Genomic DNA, 9,471 nt, shown 5'->3' on the forward strand with positions numbered 1-9,471 from the left:
ACACTTTGGATGGAGACCTCAAGTCAACCCAACAATTTTTGAAAAGGAGGCAGTTGATACATGAAAGATGAATGAAAGGTAGAATATGCTAACTATGGAAGTGAGATAAAGTCCATTGATAATGGAAAGAACTCAAACTATCACGAACTTTATACAATTCGCCATATCTTTATCATGGAGAACTGCTAATGGAACTACCGGGCGTCGTCATTGGGTAGATGGTTTTCCCTCAATATCAACAACAGTATGTCTCTCTATGCTCAATCTTCACCATAAAGATGAGACTTTAGTTCTTGATGAGATTGATGAGTTATTAGAGCTCATGAAGAAGACATGGTCAACACTACATTAGACTGGTCAAGAGATTCCAATCTTACTTTAATGATCTTCCCCTTGCGAAGGACAGTAACCATATTAGAATCCATTCAATCTTTTAACCCTCGAAGGACTTTGGCACTCGTGTGTCGATTTCGTCTCTTCGTTTAATTCTTGAAGATCAAGAAGTAGAGTGGAAATCACTTCCATCTCAGTATTTACAGCACTGACTTCTTCAAAGAAAAGCGCAAGACTGGTTGCTGCAATAGGAAAAAAAAAAAAAAAAAAAAAAAAAAAAAAAAAAAACTACATATTCTTTAGACTGAATTAGATTGGGGGGAAATCAAAAAAATAAAATTTTAGATTTGAGGTTTTCTTTTAAACTGGATAGAAAGAAAAAAGACCATGGGGGTTGAGTACGGTAATAGGTTTTCGGTAGAATGTGTATAAGGTTTATTTAATTGTTATTTATTTTATTATTTTTTTTTTATTTTTTTTTTTACTTTGAGGAGTCAATAAAAAATTAAGAATAGATTAAAGAGATTTAAACAAATCTGGGGAGGTGTCACTAATTATTATTCCATCCAATTTTTTATGAGCCAATCATATTGTTCATGGTGCAAAATAGAGCGATATGGTGAGGAGAGAGAATAATCATATTGTACATGAATGGGCCCAACTTTTAGTGACTTATATTACTACATCAGTACAAGTGTACAACGACACTACAAAGTGGAAATGAACTTAATAATCATCAAGCAAGCAAGACTTCTGCACCATTCATATTCCATACTAAGATAATTACGATCTTCAAAAGATTAACATCAAACTCAAGGAAGTACCAATGAAAATGATTGAGCAACAACATGTGTTTTCATGTATGAGAATCTTGTAGAAATCATGTGATATAGATGCAAGAAATTAGCAATATAAGGTATACAACAAGGTGATTGCATATTGTTCACATTTTTTTTTATCAATAAAGTTAAGATTTTATTAATGTCTTGAAATTACATTATAGACATGAACTCCTATCAATCATAACAAAAAGACTAGCCAGACTTGTCAGGAATGTTTACCTGTGGGAGCCATTGGTTAAGCCCAAAAACATGATATTAAGATCAAACACACATCATCTATGAGGGAAAAACAATGAAGGAGGTCATGATCATATAATCACCGCCACAAACTACATATATCTAGCTAAGCATCAAACTACATACCGCATCTCAAATCACCAATTGATACCAAGACTTTAACCTCCCACCCATTGAAAATCTTAGATAAAGAAACATGTAATTGACTGGAACTGAAATGTAGAAGACGAACCATGACCCAAGAACTAAGTTTCAGTGATCAAATTCACCCAATCAAAAACCAACTTAGAGAAATGATGGTTTCGTCTCTCTTCGTAAACACCTAGCTAGTAAGCATTGAGAAATCAAGTGGCATAAAGCCTATTTCGCCACATGGAAAATGAAATGTGTGGGTAGAGTCCCACCATCTCTCTACAATTGCTTCAACTAACTGTCTATCGGACTTTTCAATATCAATTTGAGCAAAGACGTCAAAACCAACATTCTAAAGCATCAATTGAAATTCTCCAAAGTTCACTTGGCTCAACCATTCCATAACAGGGGCCAAAGTCCCTTTCTTACCGACTTTTTCCTTCGTTCCACCACCTTCACAAAGAGTAAAGGATATGTGTGTACTTTCCTCTACAACAACACGGTAATAAGAACTAGGATCAAACTCAGAGTAAGAAGTCCCTACACGTATATCTTCTGGATTTGGGGCATTTGGTGTCCCTGACTTTTTCGACTTTGTACCCTTACCTCCTCAATTTGTGTAATGTCGACATTATGGCGGTGAGAAATAAATTAACACCAAAATCAAACATAATTTATAATATGAAACTAAATAAATTGGTCTTGCATTATGGCACAAATAAAATTAAGTGTAAGTGTCATTTTCTTTCTACTGATGGTATGACACAAAACTAGACCACACTATAGTATTATACGTATATCAACACACAATCGTAGTCTCCTTAACCTAGAAAAACTCCAGTTATCCTTCAAAAGGATACTAACACATCATTTACCAAATCAAGTGGACGTATTGCTGAGACTTAGACAATGTGTTTCTAACCTTGGCTTCGAATGAAGGAGCAACTCGCTCTTGGATTTCTTTGGGTAATATGTATTGAGAATCCAAGTCAAAGTGCTTGAAGAACTGGCTTGCAGGGAAGTTATTAGTGACTAAATTGTCCCACAAAAACTTGTAGCACATCAATTGAAACCTGCCATGGTTTTATAACACATCATTATAAATTAACGAAAATCTAACCAAATTATAAAAGCAGAATTGTCTACGATAAGAAAGTGAAATTATAAAAGCAAAATTGAGAGAACAACATCAAAGTGAAATATTGATAAATAACAATTGAAATTCAACAAATTTTAAAAGGCCGGCCTTATATCTCTCCTAAAATAGCTAATCATAACACGCACTCTCTTGTATATACTAGCAATGAGGAAGACTTTGTCAATCTCATCACCTTCATTTTTGTCCACTAGAATAACCATTGCCATAATTCTTTCTATGATGCAGCAACTGGTTCAAGATAGATTCAAATAAGAGACGCGGATTGTAGCAAGTTCGAAAACTTGAATATATAAAAGGCCTAACACCCTCTTTGCCCATATCTTTAGAATATGGCTAGATTGGCTAACACCCTACCAGCAACTATATGGCCTAAAGAATTCACTCCCCAAATGTATTCTAACCATAAAATGTGCTATCTCCGAAATTGAACAATATATGGCCTAAAGGACAGTATGAATGGTATTTGCAGAGAAGAAGATACTCTAACCAAAGGTTGCGACGTAACAATGATAAAAAGAGAGGGAGTTAATTCAATACCAATACAAGAGAAATGAAACCTGAGAAAGCGTAATTTAGTCGAACCTCCCTCTCCCTAGGTTTCACTAGAAAAGTAGAGTAGTAACTAAGTTGCATATAATCTACAGAACTATTTTGTTTCTCCCTTCCATTTTGCTTACGCGACATTCAAGTTCACACTGTAAAGATTTCAGTGTAGATACAGATGTTCCAACTTCCAAGGTGTTGTTATCTTGAAATTCTACTTAAAAGAGACGCAAAAACCTGGTAATTTGAAGTCCGCCAAATTTGCACCCTTTCTTCAGTGGGTAGAAACACTCAAACACCTACACTTGCAAATATGCAAAATACTAGTTCAAAACTGTTGAGTTCTAGGTTCATAATTTCATATCACATGGAAATGTTCACAGATGAACAACTGAACGTCGCAATTAGGAATAAAAGCAAAACCAGATCACCATTTCTCAAGACTCCGAGTCTCTGAGAGAAAAAAAAATGTGTGCCATTTTTATTGGGGGTGTTATAATGCAACCGTAATGTTAGCATTGATGGTTTCATTAGTTTCAATAATTTGGTAAAGGGTCAAAATCAATTATATTCATTGCAACAAGATAATAATAATAATAATAATAATAATAAAAAAAAAAAACTCACATCATAAATCATAATCATAATCATAATCACAGACATAATTCACCGAAATTTTTAATAGGTCACCCCACACAAATATGCAATTGACATTTGAAGATTTGATTATCGCCATTGAACCATATGGTCTTTCATCCAATACAAAGGTAAAAATACCTCAGACAATATAAGAGTTGAACATTTCAGCTATCACATAAAGATGACTGATTGTACATACTATAACACTTAGATATATGCATATTTAAGAGAAATAAAAGTGAATAATATGTTCGGGGCGTTCTCTTTAGCTTGATCATGCATGACTGATTTGATTGTTTGGAGTTGACATCCACCTTTACTAAGGTCATAAACAATGCAATGAACTAATACTTCTGACTTCTAGGGGGTGTGATTATTTGTGTAGGCTGCACTCACTCGCTCACTCACTCACTCAACTCATTTTAAGTTGGCCCAAGTTTCACGTATTTATATGTACAATGTTGCAAGAGAATGTATATGCACTCCCTTAAATAGCATGAGATTTTTGCACTATTCTTGTGATCTGAAAATTAGTTTAAATTTTAAATAAACAAAATTTACATTTTATTTTGCTAGGGTCTATTTTCTTCTACATGTTTTACTTTCAGAGTGGTAACATGCTTTGAAGGAAATTGAACATGCTTTGAAGGAAACATGCTAGTGTCTATTCTAACCATAAAAACATGCTTTGAAGGAAATTGAACAAACAATTGGTGTGCAATCACAAAAATAACTATAAATCAAAACAAAGGGATTTCTTGATTCACATTTACAATAGTGTAAAGTACAAGAGTACTATAAACAAGCTTATAGAATTACCTGCTGCAGTTTTTTTGCCTCTCTCTTTCTTTCCAGCCATTTTTGTGGGAAGTGGCGATGAAAAATCTAAAATTCGGCGCCGACTTCTATTTTTCTCGCGCGGTGGTGTTGAACAGTGAGAGTGATTTTTTTTTTTTTTCTGGGGTTTTTTTTTTGAAAAGGTAAAATGGGGAGATAATTACCTACACGCCTGTGGGAGTGGCGTATAAAAAAACTTGGTTTTTTTCTTGCCCGCCACTGCTGATGGCGGATAACAAAAGTCATAACGATATTTAATATTTTGGGTTGCACGCCAGTATCACTGGCGGCTGAAAAAATAAACCATTGGATTTGATTTCGCTATCCCACTAACGGTATCTACTGTGCTATTGTGGTTTGGTGTTTTTGCACCAAACCATTGGACTTAGCCTTAGAGATGCACCACTTCTCTCTCATTATGGAATGAGCGGAGCGAGTGTCTAATGGCAAAGCCAAATGGGCCCAGGGTACACCCTAGGGTACTCTCAACTTTCTCTAAAAAAAAATAGTTATCACTTAGATGCAAAGAAATTAACAATTTAGAGAATACAAAGAAAGGTAATTGCATTGATTACATATTATAGGAATGTCCGCATAAAGCAGTTAAACCACGTACGAAAAGTACCACACAATAAACAGTATTTTTGCAACATGAAACGTCATTCGCATGAGGACAACTTCGAGCGTTGTATAACTTGTATTATTATGCATTAATCAAGCTTTCCTTCCTTCTTTGTCATGCAAATGACTAAATTGATGTGCTTGGCTTTCTCCTTCACCAAGTATTCACCCACATTCTCTGAGTACTTTTGGAACAAATCCTCGATTATTTCTTCTCCAAAGTGATTAACAAGCATAGATTCTGTCACCGCTCGGATACATTCTGCCACTTTCTTCCCACTCTTGATCTTATCAAACACATAATTTTTGTTTTGCGAGTTGTCGTCTGCGTCCCAATTTACATCAAAAGTTTCTAACATATCAAGATGGAATGATCCCTGCTCTTGAATACTGGCACTTACTTCCTTACGGCTAGGTGCATACCAGGGAAGATTAAAAGAGGCCAATTTAGCCTCTTCAATGAGTCCCTAACAGAGTCAGTATACAGATGTTAATAGTCTCATCTAAAGACAGAATCACCTATAGTTTGATATACAGGCCGTTTTTTTTTAATCTTAAAAAGAGGAATCAAATTACAGATTTTCACATTGCAAAATTTTCATATGTGCTATTTGACACGCAACGAATTACTCATTGGTACTAAATTGAAGGTAACAATTTTTAACATTGGCTCCGAACGAGGTTGGTCAATATGAACAACTATATATTTGACATTTTCACCGGTGTAATTATTTAAAGGGTACCCTTATTTAAACCTTACAGGGCCCGTGACATGGGTTTCTGTGGAGCCGGTTATAGCTTCATTAATATCAAGTTGTCAACTAGACTGGTGCACCTGCTACACACAAATTTATACATGCGTGGGACCTTACAAATTATGAGTTTTTGTACATCAACAGACACGTTTTTATGACCTTACAAATTATGCGTGGGACCTTACAAGAATAATCAACAGACACCTTTTTATGGCTTGTGGCCCCGACTAAAAACAAAATTTTAGATTGGATAAAAAAACAAAATGTTAGAACAGAATAGGGGTGTCAAAATGGCCCTCAAACCCTTAGCCCGCCCGCTCCGACCCGGCCTATGGGCCGAAAAAGCCTTCAAAATGAGGCTCTCACACATTGAAATTTGGGCCGACCTGCCTTTGAGGGGGGGGGTAAGGGCCTGGGACCCAACATTTATTACATATATTTTAATAAATTTTTTTTATAATATATTTCATTTTAATATTAATATATTAAAAATCAAAAAATATTTATCTATTAAGTTTGCCAACCTTATAATTTCATTATAATATTTTATGAAATGAATTTAATTAATCTTAATTGGCTTTAATAAGTTTTTTTAATAGTTTGAAGGTTTAATTGTGAAGTCATTCGATTTTATCATTTTTAATTAATGTTTATAAATTTATTTTGTAAATTAAATGTATAACATAAGATCCGCCCTCACGTTTGGCCCTCAGATTGAGGCGATGAGATTTAAGCATTGGCCCGAAAATGAGGGGGGGGCTGGCCGGCCAAAGGGGCTTCATTATTTGTGAACATTTGACACCACTAGAACAGATATGGCATGGGCACACATGTAGCAAATATAGAAAATATTAGAACCGATACCAGCTCATTCGGCTAAAGAGAACACGTGTCTGCAGAAATAAGATGTGTTAGAACAGACAGAACAGGCACAAGACTCATATGGCTAGCTAGGCCACGCCACTTATAAGTAGTAGAGATTAGCTTTTAGGGCTAGTGATGTTAGTCTTTAGGTCAGGTACACTGTGACTGGGTGTTCAGATGGACGAAAGTGCAGTCGAGGCTTCATACTGGTGGCTCTTTAGCATATATTATATTAACACGTTTTTAGAAAAAGAAAGTTAGTATATGACTTCAAAAACTCACTTAGAAGTTAAAAGATTATCCTTTTGTATGCTACAATTTAATCATTGATTTGAAACATGCATGCTTTGTTTGGTATGCAGTGCAATGAAAATTACTTTTTGTACTTGAAATTTTGAATACGACACGCAAGACACCACAGTCGTCTGTAATTACCTTTATTTACATGTATTTAACATACCTGTGAGACCATCTCACGTAGTGCTTGGGCTAACAACTCCCAAAGATGACAACATTCCTTGCTAGACGGATCTGAGCTTCTTCTACCTATAATTGTTATGACCATACGTCCTCCCGGAATTACTTCTTCAGAACGTGAATTCAAAAATAGCGAGAAATCGCTCCTAAATTGCTCCAAATATGCTTTATCCACACTTGGAGGGCTTGTCGCCGCAATGTAAATATTGCCTTCATTATTCTCTATCCCTGGAGGAACCTGTGAACATGAAGAGCAAGCCATTTATAACAAAAAACATCGATTTCTTTCTGTGACTATGTGCTCGACATTAGGACTTATTTACGATACATAAAGGGCAGCAATAGCAGATTACCTGGGATAGAAAATGAGCACTGTAGGAAGAGTGAATAAAGTTTATTGATTCGTTAGGGAAGAGTCTGCCGTAAAATGAGCCAGGCATTCCGGCGACAAAACAAGGCCCAAACTCATCGCCCTTTTCTTTCTTGAGTGTTTCAATGAAATAGGGAATGGACTTGAAGATGGTATTGAAGTCGTTCCCAGGTAGATCATTTAGAATCACTCGGAACTCAGGTGATCTATGACCAAATTTCCTACGTGTTGAGTCAATAGCGTCAATTATTTCAGACATTGCTAGTAGGGTGTTAGGCCCTGAAGAACATCCTAAATCAGCAATTGTTAAACACTTGGAAAATGTTTTGCAGTAGAGATCAATGATTGCGCCTTGTACAAATGGCTTTGCCTTGGATATAACGGTTCTCTGCATGAGCGAAAAGACTATGGGATTAATAAGTGTATTAGACTAAAAATGTAACAAAAATCAACTAAAATAATAAGTTGTTATGCATGCATATCATATCAGAAAGAGGTCAGAGACTTGAAGTTCAGAATTACGAGCATAGCTGGTTTGTCCTTGTCCTCCAATCATATGCAGCACATTCAGCACATTCAGCATTTCCATTATTCCCTTTTCTCTAATTTGATCCGCTGATATTTTTCTCATTTCATCTTGTATGAGGCCATATATATATATATATAATGAACCAATGAAGCCACTTGACTTCCTCGAATAGTACATGAAGACATGAAGTCACCACCACACAGATTAAGACATGTACGTGGCACATTGTCAACCACCCAGGGGCGGATGCAGGATTCTCCAGACCACCCATCTAACGATAAAGATCAACCGTGTTCCATGTGACAATGAAAATCAAAACTATCAAATGTGCGTAGGTTGTCCCTTAGTCACACAAACCGTGTGTAGGGTATAGAGCTCCCGCTCTTAAAACGCGGTTTAGCGCTTTTAGTTGAAAAGCTCCTCTAATCCGCGCTCTGGTTTTTTCGAAACCGTGCTCTGGTTTTTCCAGACCACGCTTTACAGTGATTAAGCAGTTATTAGATATCTAATCAGTGATTCAGGTAAGTTTTCCAATAAATGAAAACCCAAATATTGAAGATCAATGAAATTCCGAAAGAACAAATAACTGTTTACTTACCCAATTGGGCAATTGGAAACAATTTGATCAACCCAGCCAGATTTGATACTCGAATATCAGTGCAATCTCGTATGTGAAACAACGATATGTAGAGAAGTGTTTGCTTTGATCTCTAAGTTAAAAAAGGTCTAAAGAAGAAGGATGGGATCACTATCCTGTACTCCCCATCCCAAAATAACTACTTGTAGGCTTGTAGCACAACTTATTTTGTATCCAACTCTGTATGTACAATGGTGAAAATGTGAAATACAACATTTATTGGTCAAAACCTATATTCTTTATTTGGTCCTTTCTCCTAGACATATTTAGCGTTATTTGTTTTACATTTCTATCTATTTCATCAAACTTATAATCAACTAACTTAAGATTACCCAGGAAAAATAGTGGTAATTACTAGTAGGGGATGGTTATATGAACTCCACCTTATAGCGACTCCAAAGTTACTCCACTCATAAAAATGAACTTACAAAATGAACTGAGGACTAATTTTTTGTGGATGTGTACATCTCATGATGGAGAACACCCTCACCAAAAA

General features: G+C 35.8%; 1 protein-coding gene and 1 long non-coding RNA gene across 4 annotated transcripts; both read right to left on the reverse strand.

Moving 5' to 3' along the window:
- Positions 1–1,281: 1,281 nt before the first annotated feature.
- LOC147479291 (uncharacterized) lies at positions 1,282–5,135 on the reverse strand. The gene is made up of 4 exons (XR_015205653.1): positions 4,705–5,135; positions 3,484–3,545; positions 2,467–2,617; positions 1,282–1,451 (listed from the first exon to the last, which is right to left on the reverse strand). It is a non-coding gene; the product is annotated as an uncharacterized LOC147479291 (long non-coding RNA).
- Positions 5,136–5,266: 131 nt separating this feature from the next.
- On the reverse strand, positions 5,267–9,165 carry LOC147479292 (S-adenosyl-methionine 4-1-methyl-2-pyrrolidinyl-3-oxobutanic acid methyltransferase-like). 3 transcript variants are annotated; one of them, XM_086579957.1, is made up of 4 exons: positions 8,937–9,165; positions 7,793–8,197; positions 7,423–7,677; positions 5,267–5,810 (listed from the first exon to the last, which is right to left on the reverse strand). In XM_086579957.1, exons 2-4 carry the CDS (start codon positions 8,066–8,068, stop codon positions 5,433–5,435), a joined length of 909 nt encoding a protein of 302 aa, XP_086436083.1. In that variant the 5' UTR covers positions 8,069–8,197; positions 8,937–9,165; the 3' UTR covers positions 5,267–5,432. The 3 variants fall into 3 exon arrangements, with proteins under 3 accessions (XP_086436083.1, XP_086436081.1, XP_086436082.1); XM_086579955.1 differs by lacking the exon at positions 8,937–9,165 and adding an exon at positions 8,315–8,603; XM_086579956.1 differs by lacking the exon at positions 8,937–9,165 and adding an exon at positions 8,332–8,454.
- Positions 9,166–9,471: the final 306 nt, after the last annotated feature.

Source organism: Coptis chinensis, chromosome 8, assembly GCF_015680905.1.
Source record: "Coptis chinensis isolate HL-2020 chromosome 8, ASM1568090v1, whole genome shotgun sequence".
In the NCBI taxonomy this organism is placed as follows: domain Eukaryota; kingdom Viridiplantae; phylum Streptophyta; class Magnoliopsida; order Ranunculales; family Ranunculaceae; genus Coptis; species Coptis chinensis.

Coding starts and splice junctions, on each gene's coding strand:
- LOC147479292 (XM_086579955.1), bottom strand. CDS start 8,515: ATGTACTATTCGAGGAAGTCAAGTGGCTTCATTGGTTCATTATATATA. Junction 7,678..7,792: donor GTGCTCATTTTCTATCCCAG/GTAATCTGCTAT, acceptor TCATGTTCACAG/GTTCCTCCAGGGATAGAGAA. Junction 5,811..7,422: donor TACGTGAGATGGTCTCACAG/GTATGTTAAATA, acceptor TGACTCTGTTAG/GGACTCATTGAAGAGGCTAA.